Source organism: Ptychodera flava, chromosome 6 (assembly GCF_041260155.1).
Source record: "Ptychodera flava strain L36383 chromosome 6, AS_Pfla_20210202, whole genome shotgun sequence".
NCBI classification, from domain to species: Eukaryota; Metazoa; Hemichordata; class Enteropneusta; family Ptychoderidae; genus Ptychodera; species Ptychodera flava.
This window is the reverse complement of record NC_091933.1, coordinates 10516185-10536986: the sequence shown is the minus strand read 5'-3', so window position 1 is coordinate 10536986 and position 20802 is coordinate 10516185. Positions and strand designations below refer to the sequence as shown.

The following is a 20802-nucleotide window of genomic DNA, read 5'->3' as shown; positions in this document are numbered from 1 at the left end:
CAGTTAAGACTGATGACACAGTCCTTGACGTAAAAGAACTTTGTCATTCAAAGTCACTGAAATGTACGTTGTACCAATGATGTGAAATGACCTAAGTTACAATGAAAACAATGTCAAGGCATGTAGAGTACGAACTCAACACATGGAAACTAGACAATATGGCTGCCTCAAAGTGCTAAATTTGCTTTCCTGTGCGTGCATGATACAGCCTTGGGGCTTAGTGGGCCAGGGTTGGGTGTTGGAGTATATTTCTATTCTTTCAAGTATCATCATAAATTCCTGACAAACTGTGTTTAAAACCTTTCCCCAAAATACCACGGACAGGTAAAAAATTTAAGTTGGCAAAGAGCAGTCAGGGGGGGGGGGGTCACTTCTATTACTTGCCAATATGTATATGCGCCGCCCAATGGGGTGGGTATTTCAGCAATTTGGTCCAAAATGGGGGGGGGGGGGTGTCAATTCCACTGTAAACCATGGTCTAAAATGGGGTTGAAGTTTGAGTGCCACACAAGAACAAATTTCAACAGTCTGTTCCCATCTCGCTAGCAGGGTTCTGAGCTGCACTCAATAAGCATGGATATCTTTTCTGTGGCAGGGGAACCATTACAGAGACCCCCTGGCTTAAAGTAAATATGGACTTTGTTTTAAAACATTGTCACTGATTTGTCAGAACTCTACATATGGCAGATTTTTGCCCAATAGAAAATACCCAAACAAAGTGGCTCTACTGCTCCTAGTATTATTCAGGTCGACCATGGCCATATGAAGTAGTATTGCTTTACAGACAAACAGCGAGGTTTGTTGTGAATTGTAATTTTAAAAAAAAACACCACTCAGACTGTAACTGCAGATGACTGATAATTTGCAGAAGCTGGACCAAAATTTGGTGAGAGTGAAAGGCATTTTCTTTCACAAAATTTGTTAGTATTTCCTCATGATTTTTCGGAATCATGGCTTGGCCACAGCAACAAAATAGCTCTAAACGCAGTATAAGCTTACAGTGGTAGGCTTTGCCGGGGCAAATACTTGCTTTTTCCGTTTAAAAAATGTTGACGCTATGACTGTTGACCTGGGTCAAAGGTCATAAAGGTCTAAAATGGGGTCCTAAAACAACGAGATTTTAGGTCTAAAATGGGCCCTGGGTTTTATACCTGCGGCCGCACACCCCTACCACTTCTCTGAACAAGTACTCCCCCCTCCCCCCGAGAGAGGTACAGCAGTTCTAGCTCTGCGTTATATAACGCCGGAAACACACAGCATCGTACGCAGGGCCATCATTCATTGTGCGATGTTTCTGTGTAAGTTCACAGTGTAATTTGATTTTGGACGAAGACAATCAGCACTCGCACACAGGCGTTCTGTTTACTGGATAGTTTGTATAAGTGTAGTTTATGTTACGTTCCGATGTTCTGTTCCGTAAAAGTCTACGGAACAGAACGTCGGAACCATGGTCGGAACGTAGCATAAAACAAACTATGTGTTGTGGGAGGCCGTATAACGCCGGTAACACACAGCCCTGCCATGCAGAGCTACCCAGTAAACAGAACGCCTGTATGCGAGTATGAAATATAACGTCGAGCAACAAGATTGAAATTAATGACTGTTTGAGCTGGTACTCACTCAGTAAACTGCTAGGCCATATGGACATCCGCATATCCGTACAGTGATCGGTGGGTCGCGGTCGCTGGTCTCGTCCGTGCCGTGTGCAGCGCAATCGAATCTCCCATGATGCTAATATGAGACACCCTAACCAGGTGAAAAAATTGGACGCGCAGTTTGGGCTGGTTTGGCATTGTAAAATGCATCGGAATTTTGAAAAAGTAATAAAAGTGAGCGCATATATCAAAAAGGACCAAAATAACAGATTAGTATTGGCAATGTTACAAAGTTTAACAACTTTATGCAAATATAGGAATGGAAAAATCCCTGGACTGCGTAAAATTTCAGTTCAATTACAACTACGGGGACCACTTTGAAGTCAGGGACCACTTAGAGGTCTTCACATACGTACTTTCTTTTCACCCCTAAAGCTCAGGTTAAAAATGCCGGGCCATATACAAAACCAAGCTTCCCAGGAAAACATCAATGTGCAGAGAAAGCCTCTCTATAAGGCATACTAATTTCGTAATTGCCCTTTATAAATATGCATTTCAAATACTTACCGGATGAATGGAAAATTATCGTCCACGACGACTTGCTATCTCGGTCACTGCATCTAACACTGTCGCGGGGAAATACACTTTACCTTCATGCCAACTGAAACATTACCACTTAGACCTAACTCACTTGCTGTTTTGACTCAAAATGTGTCGTCACTGGGGGAAGAAATGACCGAGAAATCAGCCATAATTCGTAAGATTCAGCTGGTCTGAACAGCCATTACTTCAAAAAAATCTGCGCAATCTCATTTGAGAGATGCAATGTGATCGTGTGGGAACACAAAGCATTGGTCAAATTCGAAAGGTCAAGGGTCGTGATCGTCGCAAAATTTTGACATTTCAAGTACGCGTAAACTGTTCTTTTAGATTTTTCTAATAAGCAAAAATTGACTTTATATGAATAGATCAGTTAAAATACGGACGTCCAACACACTAAGTGAACCCTGTTGCAATTCTGATCAGCCTCGTTAAATCCAAGCATACTCATTTACGGGACCCTTACGTTCATACCCTGTTGCGTCCCGTCCACTCTTCCAACACAACTCTTTCCAAAGTCACGACATTATACATCGTCAGAACCGTTAGTCCATCCGGCTCGACTTTTGAACGGTTTGGGGATGAACAGTACCTGTACTGCGTTTCCATTAAGTTATATGTAAGTTGTAATCGCGAAAGTTTTACAATGGCAGATGCAGAACCGTCGCAAGTGTGTTCGTCGTTGTGTGATGATCTGACGTACATGTACATGACTGCACATCATAGCCAGTTGCTGACGGACGTACGCGAAAACGTGGACCGTATGAGAAAAATTTAATGACAGATCCAACCATATTACGTCTGGAAATGTGAGTACCTTTCAATAGAATGCAGGTTCCGATCATATGGAATATTTAGCGGTGAACATGTGTTTATTATTGCACATTTTGAAAATAAAAATAAACGATGTTTAAAATTTGATCTGTGCTGATTTAATTTAGAGGCTGCTCACAGACGTTTGCAGCCATCTGCATGACTTCCCTCTTGTCATATTCATTGGTTTATACTGAAAATCCCTGGTCTCGTTTTTTTGAATGGAGATGAATGAAACCAATGCTAATTATATTTAAAGGATAGGCTGTAACTTCATAATTTTGCAGAAATTGTGTTCTTCGTACATCGACTACAGGTTTTTCTCCTTTTTCAAAGTTATGTTAGCCAGTATTGCTAATGTTATTCTATTTTCTAAAACACGTTCAAATATCCAGTCTTCACAACCTGTATTATGTACAGTCAGCATGTTATTGTTGGTAAACACATTTTGGTCTGGACTAAACTTCAATTGAACACAATAACAGTGAACTTTTATATATACATGCACACAAAGTGTATGTTGGTTGTATTGATAATATCAACGAGCTAATTCAACTTAAATTTGTGAACCAATGAAGTAAGTGCAGTTGATACATAACAAAAAATATTAACAAAATCAAAAAATTACAGCTTTATACTGTCACTTTAAAATGGCAAACCGTTGCTTCTGTAGCCACTAAATATTTAAGTGTATGAACAATTTAACTGGTAAATGTGACCCATGTGGCATTTCTATAGTGCAAACATGAGTAATTTCACCTGAAAAAACTTAACCCAAGTAAAATCAACTCTACACATGAGTGCCGCCTAATTTATTTAAATTAAATAGACAATAGGGATGTGAAAACATGAGAATTGACAACAAGTCAGTCCTTGGAGTTTATTAATGCATGTCTAAATTTTTACCGCCACATGTGTAAGCTACCATTCAATCCATTGACAATCTTCCCTTCTATCATGAATTCAATAGGACTGCTAATGAATGGTTACTTCACATGGCTGAGTCTGATTTCACATTCATAGCCAGTGATGAATGTTAAAATTTAAACATGTCATATTTCCAATACTGGCATGTGGCAGGTTGGACTGCTATGGACTGCCTAGTTTTCCTCAAATAACCATTCAACCTGTTCCACACAGGAATGTGGACTGGCTAATAGGCAGTTCAGAACTAGAATACGTAGTGGACACACAGGAAAAAAATACTGAAAAAAGGAGGAAAAAATGGCATTAATGGGTCTTTTATAGTTAGCCCATGAAGGACTATTCCAATGGCAGACTGTCATTACAGTGGAGTAACATTGAATATCTTGGGTAGTCATAGAAAGGCAGACACTGGGTTGTGGAAAGTGCATTGAAATCACAACGGTCATGTTATACATTTTTCCCCAACATCTGAAAACATCATACAGATACTCAGTTGAAGTAAAGTTATTTTATTTGTTTATTATTTATATATTTATTTGTTTATTATTTATTTCAAGAATGCAAGAATGTTGTTTTCACTAAAGCATATATTAAAGTTATAAGGATTATATATATGTGTACAACTTTGTACCTATGTAATCTTTCTTTTTTGGGGGGAGGGGGGGGCACAAAAATTTTGTTGCCGGTGATGGGGGGGCCACTAAAATTTTTGCTGGTGTTAGGGGGGGGCCTGTAAAAAATATACGCACCACATATTTTCTCTTCCGGTCCCCCCCCCCCTGCCGTTAATTGTGCTCGTTCCCTAAGTGTACGAGACGGTGTGTTTATTATGAACGGAGACAATTGGTCATCGTACTCGGCATACAACCATGTAGACCATTTACGAGCATTGTGTAAGCTTACAGACAAAATGCGGTGTTTTGACCTTCAATTGAAGTTGGAAATTCTAAGCAAATGAAGACGCTTCGACGCTCGGCTGCGAGAACGTCTACCACGCCAACGATATACATTGAACATCAGCAGGATGACATTTCAGTCAGAGCGGACTGTTTATAGACTTGGTTCAAGTCTGTGATCTGTGAATGTTTGAGAGGAATGAACGCGACGATTTGTGTTTTATTTTCATGTGAAACGCGTGAGTGCAGTGGACGCGATGAGTATGGGGTGAACGCTAAACAGGAGAGTTTCACTCGGATCTGGCAGAAACTAACTCACTACTGCGCAGACTCAAAGGTAACGCATTCAATCGCTGGGAAACCTGGCTAGGGCTGACAAATTCGGAATAGGTTTGTACGAAATAGGAGAGATACAATAGAAACTATTATAAATTATTTTATTTTTTAAAATTCACCGACTTGAACCAAGTCAAGACTGTATACAGCATACACATTTGAATTCCATATTATGATGTAACCACATTGGTTGAGGCCAAATTAGCCAAGGCCTCGGGGACGAAAAGCACTGGTGGCGAGACTGCATGGTGCTGCATTCTCAGTTGCTGCGACGGAGTCAGTAGACATTGGATGTCCAAGAAGTATTCCCGTTCTCTAGCCTACGATACTATTTTACAGCTAACCTGAGCTTAATTTGTATGCAAAGTGCATATTTGTCGAAATTCGTCTTTTTAACTGCAACACGTGTGCGTAGACAATATCAGTTTATATTACTAGATCTTTCTTCAAGTCGGTGATTTAGTAAGGTCGTCTCAGCAAGTTATAACGCATCAGTGTATTTTATGCAAAACGTTTTGACCTATTTGACGCAACACAACTATGCTCTCTTCACCGAGGTGTGTAAAGATTTTGCATCTGCGCATGTGTACCACGAACGCGACTGGTATGTTCCAGCCGAGATACCTGGCGATAACTCAAATCACTCAAATACATCGCAATAGCTCTATTACATCGCAATGGAATATATTTTCATATTCAAAGATTTGTACCAAGTATAGCATATCGTTTTCCTTTTGTCTAAAGCTTCTATCTCCGCCGAGAGTGACGCCTCTTACGAAGTATCTACAAAATTGTATGCCACATGTTTAAAATCGTTCCGATGTCAAATGACGAAAATAGTAATACTGGTGCATGCTCACAGCGTTGTACCACTATCGCTGACAATTAACACCTTGCCAATCACCTTTCCATTGATGAAGTACAATGCAATGCCCGCAGCAAAACAAATTCTGGAAACGTAATGGCGCCCTTATTGCACCCATGCAGCGTTTGGATTGCGATAACATGAGTTCCCTTTTTGACGATTTCAAGGATATCAAACTTCTGTGTATGACACTATTATATTATCGTCATAACCCTAACGTTTCATCCTGATATCGTTAAAGAGATCACAAGAATTTAATTACCAATACAATTCCAGTGAATTTTCGTACTGTAAGAACACGGCAGTATCGCAAAATGTGCTACCTCCATAGCAAGAACAGTGACTTCTTCCTGGGCCATGGGACGTAGTACACCATGTTTGAATCGTGGCTGAGGGACCGTCTTTGGACATAAAACAAGGTGGCCGAAAGTGTCCATCAACCACATTAACGCTTTGTACATTACGGGCATTGCAATTTAATAAGGCCTGGGGTAAAAAAGATTTTTTTTATTCGATAGAGTGCAATATTCCTGAGAGAAACTTAAAAAAAGAGTAAAGTAGTGAGCGCATGGCAAATTATTAACAATAACGTGTCCATATTTTCCTTTTGCAGGATTAGTAGCCATGACATGTTGACAAACACTTAGGGATTACGTGTATGTCATTTCCATATTTTAACTTGTTGGCTTCTTTGAGTGGTCGAAATGTAATACTGGCTGCATTGACTGAAGCTTGTCGGTAATTTGCATGCGTATTGCTCGCAGGAAAAATAACAATTGAACCATTAAAAAAGTTTTTAACACCTTCCGTATCTCGTCGATCAATGCACTGAACAGACAAAACGCATACAGGCAGCTGTGTGCCACTAGGTATGCGTGTGAACGTGCAGGTAAGAGCAAGGCTACCTCCATAGAGATAATAAATCGACGTCGAATAAACGACCAGTCAATAGCTTTTGAACTGCCTTTAATCATTGTCTACTTAAAATGAGGGACTATTTTGGGTCAAAATTAGGACCAAACAATCCTTGTACGGGCCCAAGAGAAATTTTCCCACCGCGACGTATAATAGACGTGATCGGGCTGTACTAACGCTTGCCAATCACGGGATACGGCATTTTCGGTTCGATTTTTATAAACATTGCCTGATGATTTCCACCGAGTAAAGAAAAAATTACTTATTATTCAGATGATTGAGAAGGCTCTATATTCAGACTGACTTAGTATATTGTTAGAATTGAGATGTATCAAGGAGAGGGTTCACGATCATTTTCCATACTCGGGGTTCCGATATAGGCACGGAGTCAAGATGGCCGGAGTGGTTGAGTTCACCCGTAGGCTCTTGAATTCGAAAAAGTAATTGGTCGAGAGGTGAATTTGGCAAACTTGTGGAAATCAATTTATTCTTTGCTAATTTTTCTTACATATTATATTGCAAAGAAGTAAAATTCCCTCAGATCACACCTTGATTGGAAGTATTTCAAAATTATTCAAAGTTAAACGCAATTTTGTGCTGTAGTGTTAGATACCGTTGTTGCGTACGTTTTAACTCGACACGCCTATTAGTATTGTAAGTAGAGATAGGGCGCGACAAAGTGTCCACAGATCGCCGAAAAAACGCGATTTTGAAAATGGATTGATCACGCAAAGCTAACATCATAAAAGTTGAATGAGATTTATCGTTGTGTCCAGGCTTGGCGGTTAAATGTCTTTGTTCACTGCGTATATGTATGTTTGGTTCATCGATGACCGAGTAGACGAACGACCGCGACCGATACAATGTGCTCTTGTGAACGAACATCAGCCTTTCACTCCCCAATTTATCCGTTTGCACACTGTCATGTATTATCCCGATTTTTCGGAGGTTTTTAATCAATTTTATGATCAATAATATTGATGAGTATTTTTGGGAAAATTCAGTGCTATTGGAATATGCGATGCGGTTACCTCGCTTCTAGAAGAAATTGTTTCGAAAAAAAATCGAAGTTTTGTATTTCTCATCACCGATAAAAACTGAGAAACCACGTGTGAAAGTCGGGATGGACTGTTGCCAGAACAACACCCAGATTAAAACTTTCATCGAACGTTTGAGTTGAGCGCTGGTGAGAGCATTGGCATTAACGGGGAGAAATACTGTGGCCATAAAACGTATTCCCTGGCTTTGAATGGTTATCCTTGGCTCGAGTCAAAAGTACACGTCTCCGGTCGTATCTTGAATTATGTACAAGTGTTACTCTATGCAAAGCCAGACCAAGCGAATAAATAATTTTGAATGAGAGACAGTGTCTAATTCCGAATCGTCGCAACGAGAGCGACAAGTTTGCAGGGTGACTGCAGTACAAAAGCTACCGTGGGACTGCAGTACACAATGATGGGACGAGTTCCCGAATTCTCATCTACAGACGGTTGATATGATAGTGTTCTGCGTTATTCGTCTATTCGCACGAAAGTCGGCGCTAAAATAAACTTGAAAATCAGTTCTCTCAAACTTACTGTCTGTGCCACATAAGTTGACTGTGAGACAGAAGTTGATCGATCACTTTCAAGCGAACGAATTCGAACTCGACGACCGTCTACAAGTTTGGATCGGGTTAAGAGTACGAATAATTCGATAAACCTTTTAAAAGGGGTAAATACTTTTTACAATATTTGTCTCTTTAAAAGGCAACACATTTTGCACAACTTTCAAATGACAACAACATACTAAAATCACATAATCAGGCAATACCAATAACCACTAAGGTGAGAAAAAGGGACAGAGGACTGCGCACGCCGCTGTAAATAAAGTTTTGACATTTCTCATATTGACTGTAAACCAGACTAACCAGACTGTAACAGCTAATTTCTTACATAACGATTAGATTAAACCATGCGTTTTTCGGGTCCATGATTTAACCGTAAATTATTTTCCCGTGTTTTCAATTACAACTGCCACCAACAGCCGAGCGCATGCTGAACAATGGCTATTTCTGTGTATAATTTCATCATATTTTAACACGATCAATTATTTCCTACATTTTCTAATTTCACAAAACTAAGGTAAACTATTACAACTTGTTTCTTGTCGAATAAAGTTAAAAAACTATGGACTTTTCGGCGATTTTTATTCACAAAAATCGGCGATTTTCTCTCTTAAGTTTCGGTTTCAGCAGAGCGTGCATAATATATTCACTCCAAGATGTCAGTGGGCCGCACAAAGACAAAGACAGACAGTTCATGAATACATCAGAAATTGAGCGTCTAAAATTTCCCGGAAACTTCCAATAAAAGTGAATATGTCGGTCTTGACTATGATAGAGGACGAACACAGATCTAGACAAACGTAAACCACTTGAAATGCCGATATGATCATTTAATTCTTAAAGGCGGAGCCTCCCTTTAAAAGGGCGCCAACCTATGGCAGCGTTCATTGTGTAAGTGGACACCAAACAGGCAACATAAGGGCACACGCTCCAGAAAATGCCACTTTTTAGTTTTTTCCGGCCGCAAAAACGCTGACAGACTGCCAAGCGGTCAGCACGAAGCTGCTGCTGATCGAACTCTGTGGTTATATTCAAATTCTAACGTGGCTGGAGGACGTTTTTTAAGGAAATTTGAGTGTGGTGCTGGGGAATAAATGACCGTTGGCAATTTGAACCGACCGTCAATCAAACAGTTATATAAGCTCTGTTTGCAGGATTAGCAAAAGGTGACAAAAGATTGAAATCAGTTTATGTAATTAATGTAATAGAAATCAAACATCGTACTGGCCATGTGTTTGACTGGGAGGAGAACTCCTCTAATGCGAGAACCTGGGATTGAAAAGTGCGGCTTTAACGTTGAGTTTGAAGGCTTATTGTGCAAAGGCAAAAGCGAAGTTCAAAGTTCAAAGACTGTTATTTCCCTAATATAAAACTCAATTCTTGACCTCCGTAAACATATCACCTACTATATGACTTATTCTTACTCATACATTTTTGAATAAAAGGTTTAAAAACAAACATTTTGGAGTGAAACACACATGCACTCAATTTTTTATATAAACAAAATTTTCCTACCCTCCAACGAAGGTAGTAGAAATGTTCCTTATCTTATGTTGAGTGCTGATTTGAATATTTTACTTCACCGTCTCGCCTTTTGTGTGAAAATGTTGACTGAACTGAGTCACTACCTGAACTGGCAAATTAACAAGTACATAAACCGTCTTCTCCGATTGAAGTACGGCATACAGGAAGGGTTTTGCAGCGCATCGCTATTTAGGAAGTGAGCCGACACTACCACTGAACCGTCAGTAGTCGTCGCAGTGCAATCTCCATAATTTGGCAACCACTTACCTTTGCACGTGTACTGGTGCCGCATTGCAGTGTATGGCAGTTGCGCGCTGGATGCGGTAGAACCAAACGGCGCCTAAAATAATGAGAACACACGTATAAATATCAGTGAAACAAAAGGGGGGGAAATAGATTTATTTGACAAATTTTATTGGGTTTTTCCCGTTTCCTAATAGTTCATTAGGACTGTACATCAAGAGGAAAACAAAAATTTGGCCGTTGAGGGCGTACAAACCTGCCATAATTATCCAGGTCCAAAAATCCAAAAAGACCCAAAAACGACAATTACGTCCGAGCTATACGAATAGATAGCTAGTCTTTAGACATAAAGACACATGGACACATAAAATGAGATTTATTCACAAAAATGTCAAAGAGAAAAAAGAAAAAGACACAAAAGATTAAAATTGCTCAACTAACGCTATTTATTATATTCGCTCTTGTTTCGCCAATATTTATACATTGTATTCCCATTGATTATGGCTCCCCGTGGTCGCAGTGGGGATGGCTGTGCCTGTACGAATGAATTCTGTTTCCAAGAAAATAAATAAAACAATTCGCAGTAAGGAGTAAGAAACGCTTCAAAGTGGACAATTGCTTCCGTCTGTCGATTTATGGTGTGTGCATTGAATTAATTAAAGCTCATCACTGCATACGTCCTGTCTCCGGTGACTCATGAATAAAAACCATTTAGCTGCGTAAGATGTTCGTCACCATCTACAAGACTGCAAGAAAATGAAGTCTTACAATAACATTACAGTCCTCTACAGTATTCTTGGGAGAGGGTCATAGCGCATGGTTTGAAGACTTGCTCTTTAGCATTCGATGGCATTCCCCCTTCAAGATCTTACGATACAGCGCGCTTCGTTTTCCAACCAACACATCACTTCAACAAACCCATAAGGTGTAACACAATTATATGTTTAAAGTTTATTTCAAGCCCGAGACAACGCTAGTATATGATATAATGATAAGGATTATTAGGATACACAAAATATTGGAAAGAAGAATTTTCAACTTTGAAGAAAAAGTTACAAATATACAAAATATCCTAAAATGTGCATTCAGTGTAAGGCGCTTTCGTACATTTCGAAAAAAACATAAAATTGAGCAATTCATATAAAATGTGCATACTGAATCTAATATGGAAAAACAAGAGAACAAAAGAATTTGCCATCAGATTTAACTGAATCTTTCCCATTTTCCTTAAAATACATTTTCTTTGAAATAGCTTACTCAATAGCTGTGGAAAAGTCGTCTCTATGCCTCGACTGCTCTGTAATACCGTGACCACAGGGGAGCCAGGAAGAACAAACAAACAAACAAATAAATAAATAAACAAACAGACAGATAAATAAATAAAAATATACAAACGTACAAAGAGGCATACAAATAAATAATAACAAACAAACATACACACAAACATAAACAAACAAACAATATCATGAATAAATAAACAAAGATAAACATCTATTTATATTCTATCTATCTATCTATCTATCTATCTATCTATCTATATATATGTGTGTGTGTGTGTGTGTGTGTGTGTGTGTGTGTGTATGTGTAAGAGACAACAGCATATCGAAAAAAAAGACTGAAATAATTGACTGAACCTCTCATGCCAAATATTCTACCACGACGGTATCACTCTTCCCTATACTTATAGGGAAGAGTGATAACGCCATGGTAGAATATTTGGCATGAGCGGTTCAGTCAATTATTTCAGTCTTTTTTTCGATATGCTGTTGTCACACACACACACACACACACACACACACACACACACACACACACACACACACACACACACACACATATATATATATATATATATATATATATATAATATTAATATAGATAGATAGATAGATAGATAGATAGATAGATAGATAGATAGAATATATAAATAGATGTTTATCTTTGTATGTTTATTTATTCATGATATTGTTTGTTTGTTTATGTTTGTGTGTATGTTTGTTTGTCATTTATTTATTTGTATGCCTCTTTGTATGTTTGTATATTATTTATTTTATTTATTTATTTATTTATTTGTTTGTTTGTTTGTTTGTTCTTCCTGGCTCCCCTGTGGTAATACGTGCCGACAATTTTCATTGAAACGTTGACACATTAATCTCTATCTAGGATGTTTTGTATTTTCATGAATAAAAACTGTCCCTGAAAATGACCATAAATGGCAAAATCCTTTTCATGATAAACACTGTCGGTACTGCAAGCTGTATATACGTTTCGGATTGTTCTTGGATAGACAAAAGATCTTACGAGTGAATACATATTCCTTGCTGCATTATTTTATCATAAACTTGTAAATTGTCCGGTAATGTTGACTTGTTAGTGCTCCGCCAAGTATGTAGATTTCAAGGGATTAAAACAACAACTAAAAATAACGTCACGTATAAGGTAATGTAATGAAATTAATTGATTAATTAATTAAGTAAGTAAGTAAGTAAGCAAGAAAGTAAGTAAGTAAGTAAGTAAGTAAGTAAGTAAGTAAGTAAGTAGAAATATTTGTGATTGATCTGTCGTCATCTTCAAAGAAAGAAAGCTGAATTTATCATTGAAATGATGCCGTGGTTCCTAGGAACAATTCGTACACATAATTGTTGCCGTCATTTATGAATAATGATATTAACGTGTCATCATTCTGACAAACAGCTGCGTAAAATGACGTTGTTCGATACATGATACAGCAAATTGCATAAGGCCTAGCTGTTATGCGAAGCTAAGCCAATTCGTGTAATTGAATATGTAAACCCCATTTCCTTAAGGGCCATTATTTGTAACTTTTGACCATTTTTTACCTCGGAAAATTCAATGTTGGAGGCTCTTATTTGTTGCAAAATTTTGTTTCACGAAGAAACAAACACGATTAGTGATGTTATAGCCACATAAAACTGCTAATTTTTGTTCAAACGTGTTGCCCTTCCGAGCTCGTTTGTTGACGTCTGGCATGCTCAGCGTGCTGGGGAGAACGCAGATATGGTGACGCCGCGATCACGTGAGATGTACAAGTTCACGTTTATTGTGGGATCAAAACAACATTGCGTCGTGGATTGCCAGACATCTGGCTACGCAACGTGCTCGGACAATGGACTACGACGTAAGTACCGGGCATAAGTAATGAATATTTATTTTGAAATTGCTGTAAATGGCTCGCGCAGGTGCAGAAGAATGCCTACGTTGCAATCCGCGTGTCAACAGAGTTTGTATTTCTGTCCGGACAAAAATTGAAATTTTCGTCGTAAAATCACATGTTATTTAGTTGTAGGGCACGTAATGTTTCCGAACAATATGCGATTCTCTGTTATTTGACAGGCTATTCAACATGAGCCGGTGATCATTTCAATCACAACTAACGGAAAAATCGCCAGAAGATACAGCTAATGGAACTTTAACAAAGAAAATATTTGCCATCCGATTACATTACAAAATTATAATTTGTTTGCTTTACAGCCTTTTCTATGGAAATTATGACTATTGATCATTGACAATTTATATCCGTTTATGATTTTACACTTAGCTGTGAAGCATTGTGTACTCTGAATGCGGTACCGGCTGAAGAGTTTGGTAGTTTTAAGGGGTATCTTCACCAATCAGGTCTCTCTGCAACCCTGACTGTTGCTCTGTACTTCGGATCGTCTCTTCTCCTGAGCGAAGATCCAATTTTTCATAAATACTGATTGGCTTCGGCTTTAATTCTGTGTAGTTCGATGTAGTCATCTCGTAGTCTGTAGATCTTACGGTAATGGGTACTTCGTCTTCTCTAGTAGCGTGATTCTTCTTGTTGCTCGGCCCGTTATTTTCTGATGCGACGATGGACTGAGAATACAGACGATAAAAACAATCGATTGGCGGTTTGAAAAAAAGCAAAATGTACCTCTGCTATAGAAATATATTTCGTCAACGAGAACTTATCATTATTTCATATATTTCCCTTAATTCAGTGTCAAGTCATATCAACAATGTTTAATTTGTGGTTAGGAAATAGTACATAATGTCATAATCTCATGGCAGTTTTATTTGAGCAGTGAATATAATTATAATCACGTCAACAAAAGTAACCTTCGGTTTGCACATCTGACATACACCAGTTTTGCGTCAAAATGGTAACCATTAACCGTGACTGTTTCAAGACAGTACCAAAGCTCATTAAGTTGCATTAACTTGCTAACACCGGCTATTGTGCCAGTAACTCCAATCTTTTTCAGTAAAATGGATATCAATTTAATCAGTATATTATCCAGTCCTCACCACAATCTGTCCTCAGAATATGGTATTGCGGTGTGCCAAATGTCTAATCTTATTATGCATGGTTGTATGTTCATCTTATTCTGAATTTAATTTATTAACCGTGTGATAAGTCTTTTGAACCATCGTATTTCATAATGACATGTGTTGGTTAAATATACAAAGAAGTCACGAAGCAGTGATAAGGAAGCTGACCTGCATAGGTCCTATATGAAGAGTACTGTACTCTGGGTGTTGTACTGGTCGGAGTGTTTGGTATTGCTGAGCAGGTTCACCAGATGACAACTCCTCTAGTGATCCTTTAGTTTGCTCTGTCCCGGGAACAGTAATCCGTTCAACCGGCTGACAATGCAATCTTTCATACACATTGTTCGGTTTTGGTTGCAGTGTTATGTATTGAGAAGGGATTTGCTCATAGTCGTGTACACTGAAGGACGACATTACCTCTTCCAGTTTAGCGGCATGATTTTTCTTCTTACAGTGCTCATTTCTTTCCAATGCATCGGCGACCTTTTAATGCAGACAAGAGAATCGAATATAACTACAAAGAGATATACGAGTCGCTTCTGCCTTTCTAGAACCTCTTAAATGCCACGCGAATTTCTGAATGTTTTTTTACGGCGCGCCGATTGTTTTAAAATTATTTTAAATATTTGTGAGGATCTAGAAAAAAATCGCTGGGGTTAAAAAAAACACCGGGGGTATCCAAGATAAAAAAAAAATTGCTTGGCGTAAATAAAAACGCAGGGGAGTACTGTGGCAGACAGAGAAGAAAAATCGCTGGGGTGAATAAAAAAGGAGGGGTACACCCAGAAAAAAATCTGGGGGTAATGAAAAAAACGAGGTTGAGGGGTAACATCCAGAAAAAAAATCATTGGGGTAAAAAACGGCGGTACTATTGTAGTGGTAGATCCAAATTAAAGAAAATCGTTGGTGTCATTAAAAAAAACGAGAGGGGGAGTTAACGCTGGTGTAAATAAAAATGGGTTGGTTGGATACTTGTAAGAATCCAGAAAAAAGTGAAGGATGGGAGAATACAGTTTCAAAATTATTTCAGATAGTATTTGTGGTGATCAGGGAAAAAGGCTGGGGCAAATAAAAATGGGAAGATCTGGAAAAACCACAGGCGAGTGAAAAACCGGAGATTATCACCATTCACTTTGGAAAAAATACGAGTGTATCATGATAAAAACAATTTCAAGGGCTTTATGAATGTCAGAAAAAAGAAGGGATATAAAAGGATACTGAGAAAAGAAAACAAGCCGTGCTTGTTGAAAATGTGGAGTACTTGTTTGGTGGGGAAAATCAAGATAGGGGTCCTACCACTCAAAATTTGTGAAGTGGGTGGACAAAATAAGAAAGTAAGGAGGGTCTTGGTTCCCCGGTTTTTTCCGTGAGCATTTCGCAAGCTGCAAACAAGGGGGTCTGATCCTTTAGCTCTCAAACTAGAGAGGGAAAAGGAGTCGATGGTGTACTTTATAATGACCGAAGAAAGTTGACAACAAGGTAACCAAACTCGAAACAGCTAAAGTCCTCATGATTCCACGGGCACTAGGTCGTGTATTAAGGAAGTGAAGGGTTGTTAATCGTTTGTATCCGGATGTTTCGTGTTTTATTTCCCTGCGAACTGTACGGCAAGCGGCCATATCAATCACTCTCATCAGTTGTATGCGATGAATCAGTGACTGATAGTCACTGATTGCGGAGATCCGACGATTAGGGATGCTCGCACAGGTTTCTCAGCACCGATGCTTCACGTATTGAAAGCTGATGTAAGTACGATTCGATAGATGCAAGTCGCATGAAAATCGGACTCGATTTGATAAAGTTACGGTCATTCGAAGTTCTCTGAATTGAGCGTGTGAGTACTGAGTATAGCCCTGGGTACGATGCTGTGTGTTCCCGGCGTTGTACGGCCTCCTACCACAGCTATGTCATGTGACAATTGACCAAACGTTGACAACGAACTGCAATGATGGTTTGATAGTACGCACTTGGTCGTGCCAATCGGAACTTACCTTATCTTTGCATGGAATAACATACTTTAGCAGTTCACACAAAGAACTATTTCCATCAAGTTTGTCTTCCAGTTCCTAAAAAAAACCAAATTTGTGATCGCCTTAAACTCGACACTGCATATCCCAGAATGAAGAATATCAATTTGATAGAGATATTAGTACAATTTGGTGACCGTTATACTTTGGTAAGTATAGTATCGAATGATGAAACGTTGCCAAACTTATGGTGATATGTGAGGATCTTTGAAGAGGTGCATGTATATTTGTAAAGATGGCAAACATGCTAAAAATACATTCGATACAACTGATAGTGATGAGAGCTACAACAGACTTTAAAAATTATTTACGGCCGAGTAAAATGTGGCAAGAAGGACCACGATGTAACTTAAAAAGAAAAGAGGATGAGGCTACATTTGCGGACTAAATCGACTTTATTTCACCGTCCAGTTATCCCAAATTAGTTCCAATCGTGTTCGAATAATGATGAACTTTCAGAGTGATCGCCAAAACCGAACTTAATCTTAGCACTCACCTGGTAGTTGGACTTCAGGAATTTTCCAAATGCAAAATCATCGATGTTTGGCAAGCATTTGACATCCTCAAAGTAAGTGAGCAAGGTGGGCCTGAACATCAAGATATGTCCTTTGTTTTCGTCTTCGAGTGATTTCTAAGGAAAAACATACAATACGATACTAATACGATCAAGACATAGATAGATCTAGTCATACAAGAGTTCAGACATGCACACATACGTACGTGTGGTTGCGTGAGTACACACCGTCAAACGTGCATACATACAAGCATACACGCACGTACATAGCACACAAATACATACATCCATACATACATACATACATACATACATACATACATACATACATACATACATACAGACATACAGACAGACAGACAGACAGACAGACAGACAGACAGACAGACAGACACACACACACAGACACACACAGACACAGGTACACACATCCATACATACATGCGTTACATATTTCCCAAAGAGGGATTACGACAAATGTGTGTCACAATTTCTGTGTGTCACCACTTAGGCCTATATGTCTATTTTTATAACTACTGATTTACCTTTGTTGCAGAGCAGATATCAGTAAACATCGTTGCTGCTATATCAAAAGTCGCAAGCAATCCCTCGGAAGGATTGATGTCAAGCACATATTGTGGACATCTTATCATTTTAATCCAAAGTGTTGACATCAAACTGTACAAAATAGAATATGACAAGAGAGCACCAGAAAAAATATTGTAGTTTGCACATAAAATAATGTTATTGATATTATACACGGAGGTTTTATGTAAAATCACAGATAATTCCATTGACATCTCTCGCAGGCATCTACCGATATATCAGGTCAGGTAGCACTGGTATTTGACCGTATTGCCTTGCTTATAACAAATTTATCGTAGATTCTTATGCCAAACGTAGAAGAAATCAGATATACAAACAGATTCCCGAATGAATAACCGAATGTCTGACTGATGAAAATGTGAATTGGCGTAAATGCACATGTATCTGCAAAGGTTTTCCCTATTTGTCGATTGTCTGAGGTTCTTCGCCTTCCTAAACAAGTGATAACTATCGTCCTTGTATGCAGTACTATGATACACGAAAATTTTAATAGTCAAAATATTAATGCAAACAAATGGAAACGCACTTCGTTTTAGAACAGATACCGTAGAAAGCCTCTCACGGTCAGTACCCTTCCATATGTCTGACCTAGTACGCATTTATTACATGCTTCTGTTGAAGATTTTCTTCATTAAAAGATGGATGTTCAGACTTCTATTTTCCTTCACACCGAAAAGCAAAATGATATTCATACGCACCAGTCTGCTTTCCATGTAAAAGCCTCATTTGGGTCACCTCGACCATAATCCGCGGCCAGGGTATCCAAATAATCAAACATATATTTAATGGGTGGAGGGAACAGGTAATTTTGCTGTCGTTCCATTGTCAGTAATTCCGAGAAAAGACGGTCAAGGTTATCTTTGACTTCACCATGTGCACAGAAAAAAAAAATTGCTACATTTATAAAAAGCATGTAGTTGACACACTTTCGAACATCAAACAGTAAAGTCGCTGATCGAATGACAGAAGATTAACGTTTCTTCGTAATTCACAAAACTGATAAGATAAAATGATACAATTACTTATCATTTAGAATATGCACAATATCAACCTCCATAACTTTGTCGTTCTGGTCGATTTCATGCTGTACTGACGTAACCAGCCGAAGAAGGTGCTTCCCGATGACGAACTGAAATCACACATCATAAACTCTAATGAACTTGGAAAGACATGAGCGACAAATGATATGTTATATCAAATAAGACAGATATGACAATGTCTGAAAACTTTAAAGACGTTCACTGCACGAAGTAAGATAATGCTTGGCAATGTCCTTTGCTGAATCAGATGTAGAATTAGTGAAATATAGCTGCATAACCATTTTTTTTTTATTTATTTATTTATTTATTTATTTATTTATTTATTTATTTATTTACGTATATTTACGAGATGATCATAACTTTCTTGAGACTTGGCAAACCATGTGTGTTTACACAAATTAGCATATATAAAACAGCAAATGATGTGAATTTGATATTATTACAATTTGAACATCAAATATCGAGTGCCAGGGTCACGCAGCATATTGCTTTAAGTTGTCTAAGATACCCAGTCGGTATTTTATCAGAAACACACTCTAAGACATTCGAGAAAACTTTATACACACCTTTATAAATGTGTAAAGTGTCAGGGAAAACCAGTTAGAGACCAGTTTCTCAATGATCATGTTTTTTCTATGGAGACAATGGAGAGACAATGGGTTGCTTCAGCCAGTTGGTAAGTAATGTCTGTGTATTTCGTCGACAATTAATTACAGCTGGGAACAGTTAACACTTGTAGTATTCTCATTCATATCGCAACATTAGTCATTGAGTACATTGGCATTCGTTTCAATACAGAATAATCGGGTAAAATTATAAATCTTTCAATTTTACCTTTCCAAAACCCGGGCCTGTCCTTCTTCACTTACTGTATCCCTGGCGGCTTCAGCAAGTAAAACCTTCATCATCCTGGAACATATCAATTGTAGTAAACGTTTTTTCAGCTATCCTGTATATGTCTTTGGCATCCAAACAAGAGAAAGTATAGACAAGACACAAAGGACAGTATTCATTTCTTCATTAATAATGAACGATACAAATTAATGTTATTGTTTTGCTTTGATGGCGATGTACTCACTCTGTGAAATGCATAAGATGATCTTCTTTATGAAGGACAACGGTCAGAAAAGAAGCGATCAGTGACCTAAAAATTAAACCAATATTGTAAGAGAAGATGTGATAATTATTGAATAAATCGCATCGTTAAGGTCACCTGTTACGCATGAGATCATCTAAATGTTGAACAAGTTCAGCGGACGCAAGGAGAATAGCTTTGCGTTCTACACATAAATTGATGATCGAGGGTGGTACCATCAATCATCAAAGAAGCACTCTTTCTTTCTAATTTCACCTTAAACTTTGGCCATAAGCATGTATATAATCAAGTCATAGAACAAACTTCGAGGCAAGCTACATTGGATTTTGGTTCAATGACCAGATCGTATTTTCTACCAATTTCTCCCGCTCAACTTCTTTGTCAATTTTCAGTCACCATTTATAAATCTAAAATACAGGAGATATACAGTACCCGCTGTCACGCAGCAGCAATACTACGAACCTAACGATTTATTATATCACAGACAAATAAAGAAACAGACTAGCAACGGGTATTGTTCAAGGCGTGAAGCGGTTACGTACCCCATCCAGGTTCGCCTCGCCTCAGGTAGCTCTCGCCTCTCTTTTCCGAAGAGTGCCGAGTAGTAAAAAACTAGTGTAAAAATGGGGATAAATCTTGCTTTTTCAAACTACAAGGGAATCCCCTCTTACGCACATGCGCGTAAGAGACCACTGAGTCAGATCACTCAGCGCTAGCTATGACTATACTATACTAAAATTTTTTTAAAAATAATTATTACCTCATGTTGTCATTCCGGCCGGTCGACGGAGTCAAGCTAGTTGTTTTTGTGCCACTTCCCTTCCCCAGAACACTACTCGTTGCTCCAATATGCGGTAACCGTGGAGCAACCCCTGCTTTGTCATT

The 20802-nt window shown here is 38.5% G+C and overlaps 2 protein-coding genes across 3 annotated transcripts in view; both read right to left on the bottom strand.

Moving 5' to 3' along the window:
- Nucleotides 1-12425: 12425 nt before the first annotated feature.
- LOC139134806 (plexin-A4-like) lies at nucleotides 12426-18791 on the bottom strand. 2 transcript variants are annotated; one of them, XR_011552877.1, is made up of 7 exons: nucleotides 18480-18791; nucleotides 17721-17853; nucleotides 17158-17292; nucleotides 16626-16700; nucleotides 14803-15117; nucleotides 13750-14178; nucleotides 12426-13121 (listed from the first exon to the last, which is right to left on the bottom strand). XR_011552877.1 is itself a non-coding variant. In XM_070701861.1 (6 exons), the coding sequence occupies exons 1-6, from the start codon at nucleotides 18692-18694 to the stop codon at nucleotides 13933-13935; spliced, it is 1119 nt and encodes a 372-aa protein (XP_070557962.1). In that variant the 5' UTR covers nucleotides 18695-18791; the 3' UTR covers nucleotides 12426-13932. The 2 variants fall into 2 exon arrangements, 1 of the variants encoding a protein (XP_070557962.1); XM_070701861.1 differs by having other exon boundaries at nucleotides 12426-14178.
- Nucleotides 18783-20802, bottom strand: part of LOC139134803 (plexin-B1-like) — a 27645-nt gene continuing 25625 nt past the window's right edge. The window contains exons 15-18 of the mRNA XM_070701859.1: nucleotides 19900-19965; nucleotides 19656-19730; nucleotides 19388-19454; nucleotides 18783-18910 (exon numbers count right to left, since the gene is read on the bottom strand). Of these exons, the coding sequence (XP_070557960.1) occupies nucleotides 18800-18910; nucleotides 19388-19454; nucleotides 19656-19730; nucleotides 19900-19965 (319 nt within the window). The 3' untranslated portion in view covers nucleotides 18783-18799. The remainder of the gene's footprint in view (nucleotides 18911-19387; nucleotides 19455-19655; nucleotides 19731-19899; nucleotides 19966-20802) is intronic.

Excerpts from the sequence above, each read along its gene's own strand:
- LOC139134806 (XM_070701861.1), bottom strand. The coding sequence starts at position 18,694 with ATGCTTTTTATAAATGTAGCAATTTTTTTTTTCTGTGCACATGGTGAA. Across the intron at positions 17,854-18,479 it reads TTTACATGGAAAGCAGACTG|TTTGATGTCAACACTTTGGA; the intron begins GTGCGTATGAAT and ends TATTTTGTACAG. Across the intron at positions 14,179-14,802 it reads TTCATATAGGACCTATGCAG|TCCATCGTCGCATCAGAAAA; the intron begins GTCAGCTTCCTT and ends CTGTATTCTCAG.